We start from the raw sequence: 24,755 nt of genomic DNA, 5'->3' as shown, positions 1-24,755 counted from the left end.
ACCTCCACTTCTGTATGTCACTCTATGTTCCTCTCTCTTCTGGAAGTAAGTGTTGACTACAGCCATTTCCATCCTCTTCGCAAAGTCCACCACCATCTGTCCCTCCAGATTCCTTTCCTTCACACCAAACCTGCCCATCACCTCCTCATCACCTCTATTGCCCTCACCAACATGCCCATTAAAGTCTGCTCCAATAACAACTCTCTCTCCTCTGGGGAAACTCTCTATGACCTCATCCAACTCACTCCAGAATCTCTCCTTCACTTCTAACTCACAGCCAACCTGTGGCGCATACCCACTGACTACATTCACCATCACCCCTTCGATTTCTAACTTTAAGCTCATCATCCTGTCTGAGACTCTTTTCACCTCTAGAACACTGTTTACAAACTCCCCCTTCAGAATCACACCTACCCCGTTTCTCTTCCTATCAACACCATGATAGAACAGTTTGTATCCTCCTCCAATACTACGTGCCTTGCTGCCCTTCCACCTTGTCTCCTGCACACACAGTACATCTACCTTCCTTCTCTCCATCATGTCTGCCAGCTCTCTGCCTTTCCCTTTCATTGTGCCAACGTTAAGAGTCCCTATTCTCAAACCTATGTTCCTGCCTTTTCCCTTCTCTCTCTGGCCACGGGCCCTTCTGCCTCCCCTCTTTCTTCGACCAACAGTAGTCAAATTTCCACCGACACCCTGTAGGTTAACAGCATCGGTGGCGGTCGTTGTTAACCCGGGCCTCGACCGATCCGGTATGTCTAAAGTGTTGTGGATGATATATATATATATATAACTTATCCAATTTTGCCAACTTAAATGAATTACTTCTATTGGTAACAAGTAATTGAGTTAAATTTATTCAACCTAATTTCTTACGTCTATAAAACTCAATAATTGTTTATACAACTCAAATTTACATATTTATTTAAATAAATGTCATATTACTCCAATTCAATTAATCTTTTTTCCATCTTAATGAATTATAATTCTTGAACTCTCATATGTCTAAGTTTGAGCCGGCAGATATACTCATTTTTATGACAATAAAAAGAACAAAACAGTGTGTGCTTGATGCGTTCATTCATTTAGGAATTTTCCAACATTGTCAGTATAATATTTGATTGTAGGGGTGCTATATAAACTCATCATCCTCTCCCTCCCTCTCCCTCATGGTGCAGAGACTTGAGCAAAGTAGGACAAAATAACTCGGCAAAACACTGTAAAACACAGTAAAACAGCTAAACAACTAAACACATTTGGTCAAAAACCCACACTTAAACCCAAATCCGTCCAGACAGGCAAAGGGAATGGTATCCCACAATCCCTTGCGGTGCCGATCTAACAGCAGCACCAAAGTTACACCTACTTAATTGAATTAATTTGAATGAAAGCAACATAACTGTTTAAAAACTGTGTGTTATTTTTAAACTGACTTAACAAAAAAAAGATTTTTAATTATCTTAACTGAAGCAAATAATTAAGTTAGATCAAAGTAAAAATAGTTTATCTTTCCAACATCCATATGTGGTCTTATCACCCTCTCATGGTGGAAAAAGTATTATCTGAGCTTCTTCATCCACTAAATCATCTTCAAATGGACACGCCATGCTGCTTCACCTCTCTGAAAACAAACTAACCTTCAACTAAACCTGCTCCAGACCAGGTTATGTTCAGAGCACGAGTTGCTATGGCAACTTGACCTACCCTGAAACATACCTCCATTTCTGGAACCTCCTTAGCCTCAAACTTACCGTGGGAGCTAGCATAACCTGCTTTCTGGAATACCCCCCTGGTCTGGAGCAGGTTTAGTTGAAAGTTAATTTGTTTTTAGAGAGGTGAAGCAGCATGGCGTGTCTATTTGAAGAGGATTTAATGGATGAAGAAGTTCAGATAATACTTTTTGCACCGTGAGAGGGTGATAAGACCACATATGGATGTTGGAAAAATAAACTTTTTTACTTTGATCCAACTTAATTATTTGCTTCAGTTAAGATAAATCCTTTTTTTGTTAAGTCGTCTTAAAAATAACATGTAGTTTTCAGACAGTTATTGTACTTTCATTGAAATTAATTCAATTAAGTAGGTGTAACTTTGGTGCTGCTGTTAGATCGGCACCGCAAGGGATTGTGGGAAACAATTCCCTTTGCCTGTTTGGACAGATTTGGGTTTAAGTGTGGGTTTTTGACCAAATGTGTTTAGTTATTTAGCTGTCCTACTATGCTTAAGTCTCTGCACCCTGAGTGAGAGTGAAGGAGAGGATGAGGAGTTTATATAGCACCCCTACCATTCCTTTCTGTAATGACAACGTCAGAAGTTTCTTTGATGAATTTAATTGAATTTTTTTTCGTCCTTTTTATTGTTTTAAAAATGAGCATGTCTGCCGGCTCACACTTATGACATATGAGAGTTCAAGAAAGTTCATTTAAGGTGGCAAAATTGGATAAGTTATATATATATATATACGTGTCACAAGGAAAATGGAAACAAGATCAGAATCTCGTGTGTTTACTTTGTCTGTTCTTCTACTACAAGCAGAAACTCTTTCTTTTGCTGATGATGCAGCCGTGTTACTTTTTTGATGGACGTATAATCTTCATACGCCGTCATTAATCTCTGATTCCGTCTCACTGAAGTATAGCACTTTCCTTTTTTTTTCACCAAGCGTTTCCATGGTGACTCCGTAAATCGGCGATCCATTGAGAATGTCTTTATGTACCTGCTGTGCACGTGCATTACCCAGGGTTACCAAGTCGAGCGTAATTACGCTAACTCATATCTAGTCTTTTGGAACCGACATACCCAGAGTAAGCAAGTTCAGGCGGATTTCAGCCAGAGTTCAGGGTTAAAGTCAGGGTAGTTTAAACATGCTTCCTGGAATACCCCCCTGTTGTGCGCACCTGTTTGTTGCTGGTTCATCACTCCTCCTGTTTTATAATCTGCGTCTTCCTCACGTTTGTTGCCGGATTGTTTTGTGTGTTTCCCGAGCTACGAGCATCTGGCAGTATTTCAAGCAATTCTAAGTTTATTTCCGAAATAAAACGAACGCTTTTTCTGAGCTTTCTGCGTCCTGCATATTGTGCCCACACTGATCGTGACATTATTTATTTTCGGGATTTCTTTGAGTTTGTAGGATTGGATGAAACACTGGGAACTTCAAAATAGTCAAAAAGAGCCATTCTAAGAAATCCTACATCTCCATGAGCTCAGCTGGATATTAGCTGTTTTATCTTTACCACTTACAGACTAATAACCTCTGGATCATACACCCACACTGTGCCCATGCTGTAAGCATACTGCAAATTTACAAACATACACCCAAACAATAAATATGTAAACATATTTTCAATAAACCCTAATGACCTGGGGCCTGTTGCACAAAAGTAGAATTAAGACATCCGGGATAAATGACTGAGCTGAGCTCAATGAATCCAAAACATGTGCGTCCAGGCTTAATTGGTTGCACAAAGACCAAGCCAGGATGAGCAGACACGGATTCATCAAGCCAGGTGTAACCAATCCTGGATAGGTGCACGCTCACGGCTCACTCAAACAGACCCCGCCGAAGATCAAAGATAAACTGATTTACCATGGCAACTAGAGTCGCGTACCTTTCCCCGTCGGAAGCACAAATCCTCATGGAGGCATACGAGGAGGTAAAAGATATAATTAAGAAGAAAGGCAACACTGCCACAGTGATAAAGCACACTCAAGATTTTTTTAAATTAAATTACCAGCCAATTAATTTTATGAAAATGTAAGTTGTCATTTCAACCAGAAAATGTTATGTTTGTAAATCTTACGTGAATGAATCATGTCGATCGTACATAAAAATAATCCATTTAAAAGTTACTAATTTCAATCATGGTGATCCAATATGATACCGTTAAATTGGATACATTAGTAATCTCAAGGAATTGTGGGATTCCATTTTCTTTGTCTATCTGGGCAGATTGGGGTGTAAGTGGGAGTTTTTGTCCGTGGGTTTTATTGTCTAGCTGTTTTACTCTGTTTTAACTAGTGATTTAAACTGATATGTTTATTTCTTTTCTGCACCATGAGTTAGAGTGTGGGAGAGGATGATGACCAAACCCCTTGTGCGGTGAACTGTTCATGTAACTTAAAACGGAATTTGCGTTATTAGAATTCCTGTCTTGTGATGTGGGATATTACTGCGTATTTAATGTCTTTGATGTGAAAATTAAAAGACCCATTGGTTGGAACTTTGGAAAACTTTATCAATGTCAGATGTATAAATAAAATTAAAGCAAAAAATTAAGTTATATCAACATAAGTTGTGTTAGGTAGTCATACAAATTTAAGTTGAATAAACTTAATTTAATGAGGTGTGACCAATTGAAGTGATTCAAATTAGTAGGATCAACTTTTATCTTTTTAGAGTGAGCAACAATATTAATTTAAAGTTGGGTCCAACTGCAGTATTTAGATTGAATCAACTTTATTAGTTTGAACCTAAGTACATTGAGTAGGACCAATATGATTCATTTTTGTTCAAGTAACCCTATCTAATCATGTGGAAATCATTTCCATAATTTTTTTATGTTCATTCAAAGTGAACGTTTTTTGAGTGTAGTTTACCTGCTTTGTTTTGTCCTTATTCAATAAAGAAATATAATGTTACACATTGTGTTTTTATATTTTAATGGAATGTGTATTATTTTGTATGACAGAGTACTAGGGCCCACTAAGGAAAAAAGGATAAAGTAATAAATTTATGAGGCTGGTTCTTTCTGCAGAAAAGCAACATATTCTTTTTACAGTTTTGATAGTTATGAAAATGTGATACTTCGTATTCTGGCACATCAGCATGTCTTCGTTTATGAAACCATACTGAAGGACAATTTCACGAAATGCCCAACATCTGTCATTTTAACAACTGTCCTCCTTTAAAACAACTGGTTACAATATTATGACTTGTCTTTTTTTCCCTCTGTGGCCCTAATGTTCTATCATTTTACATATAGCCTTATAGTCTATGGGAAACTGTAAATTATCTAATGATAGCAACATCATCTAAAACTCATTATTTATCCAAAATGATTGAAATTAATGATCACGAACGTTTAAATAATGACAGCGGGTCTAGTTATATGTGATAACAATGTATGGTGAGCAATGAAATAACTATTGGTTTCCATTTGTGGCGACTGCTGACTGACATTAGGGATGAGATTAAATAGATCCTGGAAGTTAGCCTGGTCTGGAGCAGGCTAGCTCCACAGAATAAATCTCCATGGTAACTTATACCATAACATATCCTCCTGCCCCCTATCCAGCTTTAGTGCAACCGGATTGGGGATCAATTGAGCCAGGATCACCAAGATATCCTGGCTTAATCCCTTATCTTACTTTTGTGCAACAGGCCCCTCTTAATGTCATGGTGTGGGTTTCTTTGTATTGGTTTTTGCTTTCCGTATTGTTTCTGTCATGTTTGAGTTCTGTTTCCTGTTTTATTTTGAAAGGTTTCCTGTTTTGTCATGCTTTTGAGTTCTACTTCCCTAGTCCCAATCTCTCCTGATCCTGTTCACCTGTGTCTTGTCAGTGCTGTCTGTGCTGGTCCATTACCGTCTCTTCCCTTCTGCCATGTTTTCATGTTTTGCCCACAGTAAGTTTAGTTTTGTTGCCCTGCTCTGCAGCGCCTTTTGTTAAATAAACCCCCTGCCCTGGAACCGTGTGCCTCCCGTCTCTGCATTTTGGGTCCTTGATGACCACAAGACCTCCCAACCTGACAGTTAAACTGGAAATTTACTGTTAGCAGCAGCTAATGCAAGTGTTTTGTTTGGCAACCATTTAAATTAGGGATGTGAATAGAAGCTTCATGAAGCTTCCCTTGGGGTTCATGTAATTGTGCCAGAAAAATGAACCACCCATTCAGGGCTTTGAAACCACACAGAACTGCGGCATCTGGTGAATAGAGAATAGCGCACCCAACTGTTCGAAACGCAAGTGACATCTTAACCGTGGTTCTAACAAACGATGCATTTGGCGCGTCATACGTCATCAACCATGTAATCTGCGCTAGTTGACACACGCCCCGAAACACTCTGTTTCATGAAGGTGAAACGCGCGCCGAAACGTCTGTGTCAAACGTGCCATCCCTAATTTAAATGTTTTCCATCCCTGAAGGATTTGCGTTGGTCGCAAAAAAATCTAGACAAAATGTAGAAATCGCTTTATAATTCTTCACAGATTTGTTGGTAGCAACACTTTTGTTTCTTTTTTATACCATTTGAATTATGCCCCCCAAAAAAATTAAAAAAGAAACTGGCAAATATCAGGTTTGAAAATTGCCAAAACTTCTTCCAAGCTTCAGTAAATCAAGTGTGCTTGAGAGGATGTGGCTGCTGCTTTCTTCAAATCACATGGAATCTCTGAGAGCTGAAACCACATTTCTGGCATATTGAAGATTTGACTTAGGGCTGCGTTTCAGGCTACAATGTCACGTTTTGTTTTTCATCTGTTATCTTATACGTAATTTAAGAGCTAATTGGAACCAGATCTGTTTAACCATTTTTTTTCTGAGTGTAATTACTCAAAACCTGACAGGTTTTTTCCTGCAAATAAAGATACTGTAGATGTTCCAATAATAAAACATAATCTTTTCTTGTACATTACCTGCAATAACTCTGCAGTTTCCACTGTTAGGCCAGTGATGTCTTGTATTCTCTGATTGACTCTGTCGATGACAGGATCATCTTCTCCTTCCAACCATGCACTGAATAAAAAAAGCAAATTTTTTATTGCAAAAATATTAAACTTTCATTTTAAAGTGTGTTTCAGCTATATGTTAGCGACTCATCAATAAGCAGACTTCTGTTTTAATGTATTAGGGAGACCTGTAATTTGACCCCTTGGAGCCTGAATATTTTCCCCTGATATAAAATAAAATAGTTTTCACTTACTGTATGTCCTTGCTTTCAAGGAGATGCTAAATTAAGGTAAGTTTGAAACAAATATGCTTCTATAGACAGCAAGGGATTACTATTTTTACCTAAAACTGATCTTTGCTTCAAACTTTCCAGATAGTCATTCTTATACACTGACCAAAAATATAAACGCAACACTTTTGTTATTGCTCCCATTTATTATGGTATGAATTCAAAGATGTGAAACATTTTCCACATAAACAAAATAACCAGTTCTCTGAAATATTTTTCACAAATCTGTCTAAATTTGTGATAGTGAGCACTTCTCCTTTGCCAAGACAATCCATCCCACCTCACAGGTGTGCCATATCAAGATGCTGATTAGACAGCATGATTATTGCACAGGTGTGCCTTAGACTGGCCACAAGAAAAGGCCACTCTGAAATCTTCAGTTGTATCACACAGCACAATGCCACAGATGTCGCAAGTTTTGAGGGAGCGTGCAATTGGCATGCTGATAGCAGGAATGTCCACCAGTGCTGTTGCTAGGGAATTGAATGTTCATTTCTCCACCATAAGCCATCTCCAAAGGCGTTTCCGAGAATTTGGCAGCACATCCAACCGGCCTCACAACCGCAGACCACATGTAACCACACCAGCCCAAGACCTCCACATCCAGCATGTCCACCTCCAAGTTCGTCTGAGACCAGCCACTCAGACAGCTGCTGAAACAATCGGTTTGCATAACCACAGAATTTCTGCACAAACTGTCAGAAACCGTCTCAGGGAAGCTCATCTGCATGCTCGTCGTCCTCATCAAGGTCTCGACCTCACTCCAGTTCGTCATCGTAACCGAGTTGAGTGGGCAAATGCTCACATGCGATGGCATCTGGCACGTTGGAGAGGTGTTCTCTTCACGGATGAATCCCGGTTTACACTGTTCAGGGCAGATGGCAGACAGCATGTGTGGCGTTGTGTGGGTGAGCAGTTTTCTGATGTCAATGTTGTGGATCGAGTAGCCCATGGTGGTGGTGGGGTTATGGTATGGGCAGGCATATGTTATGGGCGAAGAACACAGGTGCGTTTCATTGATGGCATTTTGAATGCACAGAGATACCGTGAAGAGATCCTGGGGCCCATTGTTGTGCCGTACATCCAACAACATCACCTCATGTTGCAGCATGATAATGCACGGCCCAATGTTGCAAGGATCTGTACACAATTCTTGGAAGCTGAAAACATCCCAGTTCTTGCATGGCCAGCATACTAACCGGACATGTCACCCATTGAGCATGTTTGGGATGCTCTGGATCGGCGAATACGACAGCGTGTTCCAGTTCCTGCCAATATCCAGCAACTTCGCACAGCCATTGAAGAAGAGTGGACCAACATTCCACAGGCCACAATAGACACCCGGATCAACTCTATGCGAAGGAGATGTGTCGCACTTCTTGAGGCAAATGGTGGTCACACAACACTAGTTGTCTGAGTCCCCTGACCCCCTCAATAAAACAAAACTGAAGATTTCAGAGTGGCCTTTTCTTGTAGCCAGTCTAAGGCACACCTGTGCAATAATCATGCTGTCTAATCAGCATCTTGATATGGCACACCTGTGAGGTTGGATGGATTGTCTTGGCAAAGGAGAAGTGCTCACTATCACAGATTTAGACAGATTTATGAACAATATTTCAGAGAACTGGTTATTTTGTGTATGTGGAAAATGTTTCACATCTTTGAGGTCATACCATAATAAATGGGAGCAATAACAAAAGTGTTGCGTTTATATTTTTGGTCAGTGTATTTTTGGCAGCCTAATAACTACTGGCCCTAAAATACCCTCAAAAAGAACCATGAAAGGTCTTTTGGATTAGTTCTGAATAAAATAAAATAAAGCTTTTTTCGAACTGATGTTATCTTAATAGCTCACCTTTTAGATACTCGGTAGGGTGCTGTAGTCAGGACGCCAGTTTTAGGGTCTCGGACTGTAGCTCTGGCAAGCTTCAAAAATAAAAGCATAAAACAAGCATTCAGTGTGTTTACTCTACTTTGAGATTACCCAGCAACTCACGGATTTTACACCATCCATGTATGAACTAATTTTCCTGCACAGAATTAAACTTGCTGGTTTGGAAAATCATTTGTGGAATATGGAAATAAATTTCCTTAAAAAAAATCAAATTTTTTCTATGAACAGAACCTTTCTGAATCCAGAAGATGTGCTCTGCTATGAATGAAGGGGGGGGGGGGGGGGGGGGGGAGCACCTCACCCTGGGCTTTGCCAGCTCTTTAATCTTCTCGATCTCCTGGTCTGATAGGATGTTCAGGTAGCGCACGATGTGAGGGTTGTCCCACTCGTCCTCTTCCTTTATGGGCTTCAGCAGGAGACGGGGGCTCCTTTTACCGTCGTGGTAGCGACAGAACAGACGACTCCTCCTTGCTTCAGTCTGGAATGACAAGAAAAGGAGAACTTTAGGAAACAATTACAGAACTGAGTCCTTTTTAGTTTTTTCATTAATGCTTCGCCATAGAGCTTAATCAGGCTCGCATTTCAATATCATTATTTTATTCATTAGTATTTAATATAATATTGCTTCTACTGCATCATTTTCATGTTTATGTCAAAATTTTAGCTTTTCAAAGAAAAATCCAATAAGACTCATTTAAAATTTGATCTTTATTATTATCATCCTTCATTAGACTCTGAGCACTTTCCTGTGTTAGTTATTGTGTTTTAATTCTATTTGTTATCTGTTGTTTTTATTATTATCTTTTGTTTTGAGTCATGGTACCAAAGCAATTTCCCCATAGTGGGATCAATAAAAGTTCTATCTTACATTATATTATCTTAACTGAGAGGTCAAAAGAAGAAAATTACAAGAACGATTGGTCACTTGATTGGGGATGTAGAATTAAATGCTGTAACAACTTTTCTGAGATAAATAACATGTTTAAAATATGTTCCTCACTTTAAAGTAAAGATCAAGATGTTCTTTAATATGAACTCAGCTTTTAATGATAAGTCATTTATTTCCAGGCTGTAGCTTGACAATGTTAAGCCAGTAATCCATCAGACAGCTGTCCTTCACCATGTCTGCAGCCTGTTGTTTTACTGAGGCAATAAACTAAAAATAACTCACAAAAAAGTCAAAAACTACACCAAGCAAATGTCACTTCTGCATAGGTGCTATACAGTCATTTTTTGAGGAAACAATAATAAACTGTAAATAGAAATATACCCACATAAGGTGTTGTAAAAAGCAGTGGGATCATACAAGATTTTTCTTCTACCCACTTCTTTTCAAGCACACTGTTTTGTTTTATCCGTCAATTATAACTCTTTGATTTTCTGTAGAAACCAAACATGTGGTTATGGATAATTGGGCTCTCACCAGTTGTAACCCCTCTCCTCTGCACAGCGCCTCATAAGTCTCCCTCTCAGGCAGGTGGTCTTTTGGTCGGGTGTAGGTCCCCAGCTGAATGGGCTCCTCAGAGGGAGGCTGGTAGTCCTGGTTGGACTCTTTGAGCTGCTTCATTAGCAGTTGCTCAAAATAACGGAGGTTTCCTCCTGCCCTCTGGTGGTTAGGGTCTGTCAGTGCAGAAAGACTGGTGGTAAGGGGTCCATAACCAAACCAACCCTTTAATAAACGAATTGTATCTTTTTTTGACAAATACAATCACTCAAATTCATTATAACAGGGTTAATTTGAGAGTTTTGATTGCTTCTTACATTAACTATCTCTTTATCAAAAGGTTTGGTAGAAATGAAATGCATTTCTCACATGCTCCTCACTTTTAAACCATGTTTAATTACAAGAAATGTTCAACAAGCTGTCATATGTTATAACTTTTTTTTGTCTATCGTTTGGGTATTTCTTTTGTGTTTGACAATCCTGTTATTTTCTTCCCCATGTCATTTAACAAGTCTGCCATCTTGTGGACACTATGAAAGACGGCATATTCTCCGCACAAGGCCGTTGCTGCAGGAAAATCATAATGACCTGATTCTAATAATGAGCTACAGATAAAAACTTCAAACCTTTAGGAAATGTAACCTCTGGAATTACTTCAAAGACTCGCTCTGATAAAAATGTTTTTTTTTTAACATGGCATTTTTCTGATGGTAGAGAAAATGCATTAAGATAATGAATCTCAAAATTGCATTTCTGAGTTTTTTTTTATCCAAATCATTGTTAATCAGGAGCAGATTAAAAAAATGCATTTTGAAAAACAGTTTATTTGTTATGTAGAAAATACACTGGGCTAAAATAAGTCAAGCTCCCTGCTTTACTTAAACAGAGAACTCTCAGCAACAGGGAAGGAAACGGGGTGAGGGTCATGCCTACAAATCAGAGGTGAACGTCTATTGAACTGCTGCCGCCCTGCAGAAACAACATCATCCAAAAGCACACAAGTTTTTTGACTGTGGCTAGAAACGGCTCAATCATCATTAGGATCTACACTGCAAAGTTGACGTACCGGTTTTCTGCCAACGACTCCACTGCAGTTTGGAAATCACCAACTACAGAAGACCACCCCCCGCCCTGCAGAGAGGTCCCGCCTGGCTGAGGACCTTAACAACTACTATTCCATGTTTGAAAGGACTACACCTTTCTCTTCACCCACCATTTCCATGACACATGACCTACCTCCCCCACACCTGACCCCTCGCCTGCACTGAGGGTCTGTGAACGAGGTGTGAGTCCGTCAGCAGTTTAAGATCAAGAAGGCTCCAGGAGATGATAGAGTGTCCCCATCCTGCCTGAAACTCTCTGCTGACCAGCTGGCTCCCATCCACACTGGAGAAGTGCGTGGTCCCTGATAGTTTCAAACTCTCCACCATCATCCCAGTTTCCAAGAAGTCCCCTGTCGCAGGATTAAATGACTACAGAGCAGTCGCCCTGACCTCTGTGGTCATGAAATCCTTTGAGCCACTGGTGCTGGGCCACGTGAAGGACATCACCTCTGCCTAGTTTGCCTACAGAGCATACAGGTCAGGGGACAACGAGTCAACATGGCTCTCCACTACACCCTGCACCAGCTTAACTCTGCAGGGACGTAGGCACTGGTCCTATCTGTAGACTTTAGTTCCACATTCAACACCATCGTCCCAGAGCTTCTCCACCACAAACTCTCCCTCCATCTGTCAGTGGATCACCAGTTTCCCGACTTACAGGACACAGCAGGTGAAACTGGGACGCATCACATCCAGCAACCGGATTCTGAACATTGGCGCCCCCCAGGGGTGTGTTCTCTCCCCACTGCTCTTCTCCCTCACTGACTGTCCCTCAGGAGTCCCCTCTGTGAAACTTCTAAAGTTCGCAGACGACACCACATTCATTGAACTCGTCCGGCATGGCGATGAGTCTGCATACAGAGGAGAAGTGGAGCGGCGAGTTCTCTGGTGCAGCCGGAACCATCTGGAGTTGAACCCACCTAAAACTGTAAGGATGACAGTCGACTTCAGGAGGAACGCCCCACCCGTTCCACTCTCAATTCTCAACAGGACAGTCCCCTCAGGTCCCTAGGGTCCACCATCTCACAGGACCTTAAGTGGATCTACCACATCAACTCAGAAAAAGGCCCGGCAGAGGTTGAACTTCCTGCGACAACTTCAAAAGTTCAACCTGCCTCCAGTACCAAACTAGTCCTACAGCAACAACTGGGCGCTTCCCTTTAATTTGGAAATAAGAATCTAACAAAAAAAAATGCTTTTCCTTATTTATAGGTAATTAATGAATCTATAGTTATTTAATAAAAAGGCTTCCCATTAACGTTTCAAATGCAATTATTTAGAGTCAAATAAGAGCAGCTCCTAATCACATTTAACTGTGTTCACTGTAAACTTCCATTCTTTTGGTTTTATTCATTATAATGCTTCATTATGCCACTGTGCAAGTATATTGTTTATGATCCATCTTTTCCAGGAAAAGATGGCAAAGATTTCTAGTTTTCTAAAAGTGCTAAAAGAAATATTAGGTCAATATTTTTAATATCTAAATTGTGCATCTTTAGGTTACACATCAAGTCAAACTTGGGTTGAGTGTCTGAAAATATGTCAAATTCTCTGTTAACTTGACTTTAGTCAATCGGTGTAAAACCTGCGTGGAAAAACCTGAGATGGTTTGGTTATTTTTGTTATAAGCGATGAAGCACAGCGGCTGAGCATTAGCTCTGCTCTGATTCCCTTTACTTGGCACGTCAACAGGAACACCACAACTCTAAAAAAAAGACAGCCTGCAGCCGTTCACAGAGGCCTTTGTGCAGAAATAACACTTTAAAGCCACAAGTCTTTACTTGGAGTGGACAACACCCTGCTCCTCTGGTTATCACAGGGAACCACCACAGTCAGAGAGCAGGGTGGACTGCAGTGCCTATTGAGGCATGAAGGACCCATTAATTAGGTCACAGTAGAGGCTTGAGGTTGGCCTCCATGGCTGAGTAATGCCCCTGTATTTCAAAGAAAAGTTCATCTGAGTTCAACTTAAATGACTTTCAAAAATGTCTTTTTCTCAGAAAAGTCGGTTTATATTCTTTTTCTGCAGCTTACCGATGGCCACAAGTCTCCGCGTCAGCTCAATTGCCCGAGGCAAATCCCCCATTTGGTAAACCGAGTAGCTGAGGTAGTCCAGAATGTCTGCTTTGGACACCGCTGCTTCCTCTCCGTCATCCAGCTGCTTCAGGGCTTGCTGAAACCACAGCACGGCGTGGTAGTAGTCTGCGTCGTTGTAAGCCGTCTTCCCCATGTCGAAGCAGTCGTCCACTGTCAGCACGGCGTTGGAGTGAACACCTACAGACAGACTTCATTCCATAAAACCGACTGCCTGGAACTGAACAAATATTTCATAAAATTTTGTATTTCAACATAACTGTATACGCTAAGAATATGATGGGAAATTACGATGCATCTTCTTGAATATATGAATTAGGGATGGGCGATACATAGATGCCAGTATCGGCCAAGATTTGCATTATTTGATATTATCGGTATTAGGCCGTTAAATCCATTTATTGTCACGGTTTTAGTTTCTTTGCTTTTGTGTTTTGGTTCTCTTTTTCTTCTGTCATGTTTAGAGTTCAGTTCCTGTTTTATTTTGAAAGGTTTCCTGTTTTGTTTTTTCGAGTTTTACTTTTGGTCCCCATCTGCCCTCATTGTTTCCACCTGTGTCTCGTCTGGTCTGTATCCTTTAAGTCCTGTCTTTCCCTTCTTCCTGGGCTGATCCATAGCTTAAAGTTTTCCCAGTTCCAGTGCAGTTTGCTGTAGGTTGATGTTCCCGAGTTCCTGTGTCCTTGAAGTGTTTTTCGAGTTCTGAGTTTGCCTGCCTGCTGCAGTGGTTTTATTTAGTTTTGGACTCTTATTAAAGACTTGTGTTCCTGGAACCTTTCTGCCTCCTCCTCTCTGCCCCCCCCCCCCCCCCAGGTAACATTTATGCATTTGACCAATCAGATGGACGCCTTGACGTTGTTGACCAATCGGATGGAGCCCTTTAATGTTAGATATTCGTCGACGAGGGTCATTTGGAGCATCATTTTTAAACTGTTGGAATTAAATTGGAATAATGTTTCTGGATGTCTTGCTATTTGATCATATAGAATAGAATAGAATAGAATGGCTTTATTGTCATTGTGCATAGTACAATGAGATTTAAGCATCACCATCAGTGCAAGAACAGTAAGGGAGGGAAAAGTAGTAAAGATAACATTGTAATATAATAAAATCAAACAAGCAAACAAACAGTATATACAAGTGTGCAATATAAGCTGTAAACTGTATTGGAGAGTGCCGAGATAATAGTGCAAAAATTGCGTATGAAAAAACTGTGCATAGACATGTCAAAGTGCAGAGGTGGCAATGAGGTAGATAGATGACACTGTGGACAGATTGTGGACAGAGTTAACAGGAATGTTTTTTTTTTCTTTTTTTTTTTTTTTCTTATCTGTGCATTTGGGAATTGAGTATTGTTATTGCCTTTGGAAAGAAGCTGTTTTTTAGTCTGTTCGTTTTGCTTCTGATGCCTCTGTAGCGCCTCCCGGAGGGCATCAGGTTGAACAGGTCTGAGCCAGGGTGTGAACTGTCCTTAATGATGTTCTGAGCCCTAGTGAGACAGCGCGCGGAGTAGATGTAGAGCCGCAGCACCTACGCGCGCCGCCATCTTGCTATGTAAACCTGACAAGTTATTAGTTATAACCTGACAAGTATAAGTTATCGTTATCACAATATTGATCACTAATATCGCATGGCGCAAATTTTCCTCATCGTGCAGCCCTAATCGGTTTATGAAAAAATCCACTACTATATGCCACAGATGTGTCTTTTTCACTTTGACCGGTGGTTACAGCAAAGTCCCTCTTACATCATTTTTAAAAGGCGTTGTGATTGGCTCACGCACTGATGTGTTCAGGGACCAGAAAGGTTTTGAAGAATCCAGGGCTTTTCTCTGCGAGTCTTCAGGCTTTAACCCTTGTGCTATCATAGATGACCCCACCCTTACATTGCCATGTTCTCCCTACCATGACAAAGGTGGATAAAGGTGGAAAGATTTCATGTAATCCATGGACACCAGGGAAGATCACAAATCATTGAAGACAAAAGGTTCAGCGCACTGTCTAGTGGGTCTAGATGACCCAACTCCCAATGTTAAAGTGCCTAGGATAGCACAAGGGTTAAAAGGTTATAATAAATAAATAATGAGTTATTTAACATTAACTAGTTACATTTATTTTTCATTACATTTAGTTACATGTATAAGTTATACCTGGCCCTTTGAGGACAGCCACTATGCTGAAGTGGCCCTCAGCGAACATGAGTTTGACACCCCTGCTTTAGAGAGACAAAACAATATCCACAACTGACTCATTAACGCCACAAACAAAGGACGAGTGATGTCACTCTATAAGAACGGACAAAGTGACCCCGCTCTAAATTTAAAACGGCCGCAAATGGTCGACACTTGACAATATGCCAGTAATGAAATGAAGCTTCATTTGGAAAAGTCACATGATCAAACGCGATCTGAAGTGGAGCTCCATACACCCTCAGTGACACTTTTAAATTACCGAGATACCAAAACATGATTGCTTTACTTGTTTGCATCGATTAGCATCTTTTTCTGGCACTGGAATGGTTCTTTACCTTCACACGTGCAAGAATGCATAAAAATGCAAAAAAAAGTCACAATCCAGTTTGTGCTTTTGGAGAAACAAGGAACTGCTTTAAACCTATATATGAAATGAGCTTGTTTCATTTCATTTTATGATTTACTAATATTTGAATGGGGTCAAATCAGAATGAGCTTAAAGGGAATGACAAACCAATTGGAATATTGGAAAATAGAATGAATAGAAAAATGAATAGAAAACAGTTTTAAACTCAAGATTGTAAACTTGAACACAAATATTTAAAATTTAAAGAAAAAAAGATTTATTTTACTTTTTTCAAATTGACATTGTCTACTTTTTAAATGTACAATTGTTTTTTTTTTTTTACTAGCTTTAAGCTTAGTCAGTACCTAAACTCCATTTATTGCCTGCATTGATTCTTCACTACCTTCTTTATTTTTCCACTTCTTTAATATGAACGCATGGCTCACACAGACTCTTAGGTCACCTGGCAGCATTCCTTTGGAGAAGGCCTCAGAATCCAGTTGATACGTGTCCTGCAGGCGCATCAGCGCCTTGGCCGCTCCCGTCTGGTCCTCCTCATCGGGGAAATACTGCCTGTGCACAGACATGTTGGAGATAAACCCTGCAGACAGAAACATCAATGTCAACGAGTCATAGCTTCAAGAAGTTTTTTTTTTTTAAATCACAGATTTACAATATCTAACCAGAGAGCAACTCACAAGTCCCTAAAGCCTCAAGAACAGCACACTATCACTCTCTTTAAGTCTCTGCTTTGTATCTCAATGCCACGTAAACTGTATTTTTTGGACGTAGTCATGCTCTGTTTGTCTGCCTAGCGCAGATTCAGGCCTGTATTTTTATCACACACACAAAGTGAGAACACGGCCAAAACAGCATAGATGTAGAACAGCTGCAGATGAGACATGGCAGACTCCCTTCTTGTTCCGTTTATCTACATGGGAGAAAATCTCACCAATGTGCAGCCAAACTTGTAATGCTTCTGCACACAGTTCAGCTGGATTTAATGTTGGCTGCTGAGCTCCATGAAAAAAAAACTATCAATCCTTTTTTTAGGGGAAAATGAGACATATGTTTTCCAGGACATTATAAACTTATGAGAGGCTCAGTCAATAAACTTGATTCAACAAAAAAAAACACTGTCTGAATCCAGCTCCCCACAAAAACTGGCATCTTCTGTAAAGTCAGAAGGAGAACAACACAGACAATCCTAAAACCTCAAGCAAAGCTAAATAACACCACGCTATGCCCTCATATGCTTCTGGATTACCATCAGAGGGGTTCTGCAGCACCAGGCTCTCCAGCTCAGACCACTCCGTGTTGAGCCTCTTCATCAGTTTGTAGGCGTTTACTGGGTGGGCCAGGTAACCCTCTGGGTCGGAGGTGGAGACTCTGGTCAGAGCATCCAGTTTGTTGGCCCAACTGAGAAAGAAATAGATACATTTGTATTTTATATGACAAGATAACATAGAAGGTCAGGGTAAAGCAGGGTCCAAAATCAACACTCATCCTGTTTGATGAGTAAAAGTGAGGGGGCTAATCGCCAAATGAAGAGTGAATCAAATGAGTCCTGGTGAATTTTTTCATGCTCCTCCGACTGTAGCAGCTGCACCATTGCTACTGCGGCTGCTCCTGATTCACCACGATTTGAATAATAAATACTCAATCTGACTTACTTAATCTGAATTTTCATTATATGTGTCCATGAGAAAAATGCTACAATAACCTGTTAAATCCACCAAAAACACAACGTTCACAGGAGTGTGGCTTTAATTCACCTCTGTGTAGTGTTTGGCTGATGGATCAGCAAGGTGTGACGATTTTTAACCAGATCCAGAAAGAGCTGGAGGATAAACCTGCTGGACTTCCAGCAACAACCAAAAAGTTGAATAAAAAGTGTTGATTTGTTGATGACCCCGATGCTATGATGCTATGATGTTATGATGTTATGATGCTATGATGCTATGGTGTTATGATGTTATGATGCTATGATGCTATGATGTTATGATGTTATGATGCTATGATGCTATGGTGTTATGATGTTATGATGTTATAATGCTATGGTGCTATAATGCTATGGTGCTATGATGTTATGATGTTATGATGCTATAATGCTATGATGTTATGATGCTATAATGCAATGGTGCTATAATGCTATGGTGCTATAATGCTATGATGCTATGGTGTTATGATGTTATGATGTTATGATGTTATGATGCTATAATGCTATGGTGCTATAATGCTATGGTGCTATAATGCTATGGTGCTATAATGCTATGATGCTATAATGCTATGGTGCTATAATGCTATGGTGCTATGATGTTATGATGCTATAATGCTATGGTGCTATAATGCTATGGTGCTATAATGCTATGGTGCTATAATGCTATGGTGCTATAATGCTATGATGCTATAATGCTATGGTGCTATAATGCTATGGTGCTATAATGCTATGATGCTATAATGCTATGGTGCTATAATGCTATGATGCTATGGTGCTATAATGCTATGGTGCTATAATGCTATGGTGCCATGATGTTATGATGCTATAATGCTATGGTGCTATAATGCTATGATGCTATAATGCTATGGTGCTATAATGCTATAATGCTATAATGCTATGGTGCTATGATGTTATGATGCTATAATGCTATGGTGCTATAATGCTATGGTGCTATAATGCTATGATGTTATGATGCTATAATGCTATGGTGCTATAATGCTATGGTGCTATAATGCTATGAAGCTATTATGCAATGGTGCTATAATGCTATGGTGCTATAATGCTATGGTGCTATGATGTTATGATGTTATGATGCTATAATGCTATGGTGCTATAATGCTATGGTGCTATAATGCTATGGTGCCATGATGTTATGATGCTATAATGCTATGGTGCTATAATGCTATGATGCTATAATGCTATGGTGCTATAATGCTATAATGCTATGGTGCTATAATGCTATGGTGCTATAATGCTATGGTGCTATGATGTTATGATGCTATAATGCTATGGTGCTATAATGCTATGATGCTATAATGCTATGCTGCTATAATGCTATGGTGCTATGATGCTATGGTGCTATAATGCTATGGTGCTATAATGCTATGATGTTATGGTGCTATAATGCTATGGTGCTATAATGCTATAATGCTATAGTGCTATAATGCTATGGTGCTATAATGCTATGGTGCTATAATGCTATAATGCTATAGTGCTATAATGCTATGGTGCTATAATGCTATGGTGCTATAATGCTATGGTGCTATGATGTTATGATGCTATAATGCTATGGTGCTATAATGCTATGGTGCTATAATGCTATGGTGCTATGATGTTATGATGCTATAATGCTATGGTGCTATAATGCTATGATGTTATGATGCTATAATGCTATGGTGCTATAATGCTATGGTGCTATGATGTTATGATGTTATGATGCTATAATGCTATGGTGCTATAATGCTATGGTGCTATAATGCTATGGTGCCATGATGTTATGATGCTATAATGCTATGGTGCTATAATGCTATGATGCTATAATGCTATGGTGCTATAATGCTATAATGCTATGGTGCTATAATGCTATGGTGCTATAATGCTATGGTGCTATGATGTTATGATGCTATAATGCTATGGTGCTATAATGCTATGATGCTATAATGCTATGCTGCTATAATGCTATGGTGCTATGATGCTATGGTGCTATAATGCTATGGTGCTATAATGCTATGATGTTATGGTGCTATAATGCTATGGTGCTATAATGCTATAATGCTATAGTGCTATAATGCTATGGTGCTATAATGCTATGGTGCTATAATGCTATAATGCTATAATGCTATAGTGCTATAATGCTATGGTGCTATAATGCTATGGTGCTATAATGCTATGCTAATGAGTTCTTCCGTGTGTTGCCAGTATGCGACCACAGACCAGTTTAATGTCAGACAATAGTTTCACAGACCAAACTTTAAGGTGTGGTGAATAAATACAACACAATGAATTAATAATAGGAAATTCAGTAAAACGTGGTATTTTATAATATAATAACAGACATGAATCCACTGAGTATGAAACTTTATTAGCAGTGTCTTTGTAAAATTACAGAGCAGAAAAAAGTCCCCATCATGATCACGCAAAGTCACACTACCACTACAGATTCTGGCATCTTTATCAATGATATAATGACAAGAATCTGAAACATTATAATGTTTTTGCTATTATGTCATACAGAAATGAATCACCTGGAGGCAGAATTAGGAAAAGAGGGCATTTTCTGTACATCTGTCATTGCTGATTCAGCATGTTTTATTTCGAGTTTACAATCAGATGACACTGAGAATGTGTTCATACCATTTATGAATTAGTTTTATGCAATTTCATTTCCTAAAAACCATTTCTAGAAAATCCTTTTCATGACGGGTTCAGACTACAGGTGACTGACTTTCCTCAGGAGGGGGTGAAGAAATTGTATTTACTTTATCTTTAACCACAGTGTTGTGCTGCTGTGCTAAAGACAACAATAGAAACAACTCATTTGTGATAGAAAATGCAACACTTTATTGATGATGGAAAAACACCAAAAGAAGACTTCAGACTAATTAGAAATTAATAAAAGGAGTTAATTAAAAAAAATCATTTTATAAAATAATATCTAGGGTTTTTCTTGGTAAAATCATGTAATGATTTGGCCGGCAAGTCAAAAAAAGATTTTTGGCCACTGGTAAAAGTAGAAAACAGTGACACACATCAGTGTGTGCAGATACCGTTGGCTCTAGCAGAGGCAGGGTTCAGACTGTACCTTTTGACTGCGGCGAGCTTGGACTCCTCTGCTTTGATGTAGTCCCTGAGAGACTGAACCAGCTCCTTCTCTGTGTACAGCAGGTCTGTCATTTGGCCTGTAAACACCCAGACATGCAGATCAACTCATGGGACGCGAGCAGCTTTCATTTCTCCAGACACTTCTCTTATTTTGTGTCTGGGTTTGACTTGATTCAGACTCGATCATGATTGCCACGCTTTTCTCTGGTTTCTGTGGGGAAGAAGTCCTGACAGCACACAATTAGAAAGCAGACTGAAGAGACGTTTGAGTGTCGGTTGGAGTCAAGTGTGCTTTGTAAACAGTTCAGGGTGGTGCTCAGCCTCGACAGTTAATGACAGAATATTTGCAAATACGAGAAAAATGAAAGGGCAGAGGATGAAAATGGCAGGAATTTACCTAAAAACCAGGAAGCAACGAGTCATTGCTGTGATGCTCATGTAAATAAATAGATCAGTCTGCATCTTTAAAAATAGAACATCGAGTATTGTAACTCCAAAATAGACTTTAGTCTTTTTGCAGTTATGATCAACAGACAAAACATTATCAATCATTTTTCTAATCATCTGCTATTAACTGTTATTAAACATTTGATTTGATTGTATTGTTCAAAAAATAGAAATCTCTAGAATCAGTCTAACAAAGTTAACATTTGTACATAAAATAATTTCAGCTACGAGACAAAATTAACAATCAGAGAGCCGATTAGAAATAAAAACTGAACTGCCTTTTGAAAACATAACGTTACAAAACTGTCAATTTGAACACATTTCATCGAGAAATGTTTGAAAATATGAAATGGTTACACAGTTTTTTAGCTCTAGTTTAAATAAACTTTCAAAATTAAAGCACTTCTGGAAGCTAAATGAAACCAAACCTTACCTATGGAGGTGAAAACCTCTGCGTGTGTCCTCAGGCAGCTGACCAGGACCCAGGAAATAAAAACCAGGAACTTCATCGTCCTGCCTTCTTCTGCAGCCTGCAGTGGAAAAAAAACACAACTGAGTGAAGGAGGTTTCCAGCATCTCAGCAAAGGAGTTTTTTTAAATTACTGACTGAAGAATAAAAGCAAAGCTGGAGTGTGATCGTCCTGCCGTGACCCTGTGTTTCCACACTGAACCTGCTGACGGTCTATTACACCACGACCACGTCCAGCACGTTTCCTGTCAATGAGTCATTTGTGGTCGCTGCGTTCGGTTCCGTTTAGGAATGAAGGACACAGCAGAAAACAATTCATTCCATTTTTCTCTACACACATGGAGAGGAAGGTCATTTCTTACTTTTTCTGGTAGTTGAATTACAGTAAAGAAGTCAGAGGCTGATTCTTTGTACTCTAGATTTTCTCCATGAATCTGATTAAACTGTTTTTGTTATAAAATTGAGTCCTTTCATCCGATCAAATGTGACCTCGACCCAACACAACACTTTCCATCTTTTCCCTCAATTTTAGGGTTCAAAAATGAACATTAAAGGAAAACACGGCGATCAAAAGCAAAGAAAGACAAACAGAAGTCCAAAGCGCTCCTCAGTTTATTGTGATAGCTTTGTCAGAAAGAGCCACATGCTAGGAGCTGGAGTTGTGTAACATTTTTTTGTGTGTGACACGTTTCATTTTTCCTTATCTGGTTTTGTTTACTGTATACTGCAGCCTGAGTGTCACATGTGCACAAACACAACCATAAACAGTGAAACATGTGCTTTACACAGGACCAGTGAAAGGTGAGGTAAAAAATGTTTGATGACACTTTCCATGGAACTTTTTTTTTTTTTGAGGTAATCTCATTTAGCTTATTAAAAAATTAGAATTTGAACACTTTGATACTTCCAATGTTACTGTATATTTTGTCAAACTCTGAGCTGTAGCAGATAGTTTCTTACAAAAAAAATGACAGTTTTGATCACTAAAATCTGAGACATTAGAGGATTTGGGGTTTAAATTTCTGAAAAAATGCGCCTCACCAAGGAAGAAATATGTAACTTCTATCATATGTGTATAGTGAAACATTTAGTTTCATTTAATACAATTGCATTTTTTATGATCGGCTAAAAATGTATAAATAGAATAGAATAAATATGTGTTGATACACCAAAGTGGAAGCTAACTAATATAATTACCTAATATATAGAATACATAATGACTTTTATTTATTTCATACACATCACTTTAGAGGTTACCTTTGTATCAAATGTTCTAAAAAAGAAAGTGTGCAGAACTGTTGAAGGTCTGTGAAATGAAGCAAAACAACAGTTTAGGAGGGTCATAATCTAAAACTGTTGTCACTTTGGCCTTGTTTTAGGTTTTAACAACTACACAATTATAGTTATTACACTGGAATGTATCACAATGGGTGGGAATGCAAAAGTCTGTGCTTTCCAACTATATCAACAGATTTAATACAAGACTTAACTTTATTGGCACGGTTAAACAGAACACTATTTTTTCCACTTAAATACACATAATTCCATTAGCAAGTATGATAAAAACAGAATCAAACTTAGTGGATTTTGCTTGAGGACGGTGTTATGTGCAGAAATGAAATATACAGCAGTGGTTAGCGCTCTTGCCTCACAGTATCAACGGGGACCTTTCTGTGTTGAGTTTGCATGTTCTCCCCGTGTATGCGTGTGTTCTCTCCAGGATCTCCGGCTTCCTCCCACCGTCCAAAAACATGCTTCACAGGTTAATTGGTCACTCTAAATTGTCCCTAGGTGAGAGTGTGAGAGTGAATGGGTGTGTGTTTGTGGACATTCTACCCTGGGACAGACTGGCGACCTGTCCAGGTTGTCCCCTGCCTTCGCCCACAAGTGGCCGGGATAGGCTCCAGCAGCCCCGTGACCCCAAAAGGGGAAAAAACGGAATAGAAAATGAATGAATGAATGAATGAATTTTCCGATCGAGTTTTTAGATTTATATGTGCTTCAATAGGATCCGCTGATCAGGCCTCTGTGTTAACAAAACAATATTAACAGAAAACCCAACACATTTTATTTTCAAAGTATGTAAAGGAATGTATTTTTTACTGATTAAAAAAAAAAAACAGAAACTGAATTGCTTTCAAACTAAGTACCGTAATTTCCGGACTACAAGCCGCTACTTTTTTCCTGCGCTTACAGCCCTGCGGCTTATTCAGTGACGCGGCTAATTTATGGATTTAATCAGCGGCAGCCATGTACGTACTTTCGAACTCAGTGAATAGTTTGAATTCTTTATCTAACACCAAGCACAAGGCATTTATATTCAACACACCTCTAAGCAGCCAAACAGCATGGACTTGACTTCAGGTCTTAGACACTTCAGTCATGGTTCAACAAAATGAAACACGCATGCCCGGCCGCATCCCAGAATCCTTTGGTGCCATTAGACCCAACGTGCACCAGATCGCCGCTACAATATGATGCAGCTTTCAAGTTAAAAGCAATCGTTAAAAGCAGCGTAAAAAAGTCCACCGTCACCAACGGGTTTGGAAAAGCCGGTTTGCTGCGTGACGGAGAGAACAGCGCATGGAGTGAATTTACACTCCATTTACGGTTTCTAAAGAAACCGTAAAAGCGGAATTTTGCTTTAAAAAACTCACAGCCTCCGTGTGAGCTGGAGACATCTTCTCCTGCTGATTGAGCTGCGGGGCCGATGGCAGTCTGATGGCTCCCACACATAACAACGCATCCACCCCTCATACACAAAACGTACAGTATTAAGTCCGATTGCTCTGCAGAAACACGATTTGCTTTGTTCACCGGCGCAACGGGGACGAAGTGCTCCTCCTTGAAGCCGCCCTGGCCAGAGGTGTCGGAGTAGATAGGAAGGGGAGACAAGGAGCGCGCGGGGCGGGAGCGGAGCGCAGAGGCGTCCGCAGAGCGCAGAGGCTTCTGACGCACGCGCCGCACTGAGGCGCGCGTATCGCGCTGAGGC

At 39.7% G+C, this 24,755-nt stretch overlaps 1 protein-coding gene across 4 annotated transcripts in view; it reads right to left on the bottom strand.

The window, feature by feature from the left end:
* The window catches only part of p4ha2 (prolyl 4-hydroxylase subunit alpha 2), a 37,976-nt gene that overhangs the window by 8,368 nt on the left and 4,853 nt on the right, over positions 1 to 24,755 (bottom strand). For 3 of the 4 annotated variants that reach the window (XM_004084205.4, XM_011492379.3, XM_020699620.2), the window contains exons 2-10: positions 21,728 to 21,824; positions 20,828 to 20,924; positions 17,293 to 17,444; positions 16,489 to 16,626; positions 13,432 to 13,671; positions 10,274 to 10,470; positions 9,152 to 9,328; positions 8,812 to 8,882; positions 6,634 to 6,733 (exon numbers count right to left, since the gene is read on the bottom strand). In XM_004084205.4, the coding sequence (XP_004084253.1) occupies positions 6,634 to 6,733; positions 8,812 to 8,882; positions 9,152 to 9,328; positions 10,274 to 10,470; positions 13,432 to 13,671; positions 16,489 to 16,626; positions 17,293 to 17,444; positions 20,828 to 20,924; positions 21,728 to 21,803 (1,248 nt within the window). In that variant the 5' untranslated portion in view covers positions 21,804 to 21,824. Of the gene's footprint in view, positions 1 to 6,633; positions 6,734 to 8,811; positions 8,883 to 9,151; positions 9,329 to 10,273; positions 10,471 to 13,431; positions 13,672 to 16,488; positions 16,627 to 17,292; positions 17,445 to 20,827; positions 20,925 to 21,727; positions 21,825 to 21,901; positions 22,002 to 24,755 lie in introns of those variants that run through there. The other variant, XM_020699619.2, reaches the window with a different exon arrangement.

Source organism: Oryzias latipes, chromosome 14 (genome assembly GCF_002234675.1).
Source record: "Oryzias latipes chromosome 14, ASM223467v1".
In the NCBI taxonomy this organism is placed as follows: Eukaryota; Metazoa; Chordata; class Actinopteri; order Beloniformes; family Adrianichthyidae; genus Oryzias; species Oryzias latipes.
Note: the sequence above shows the minus strand (reverse complement) of the source record. Positions and strands in the feature narration are given on the sequence as shown.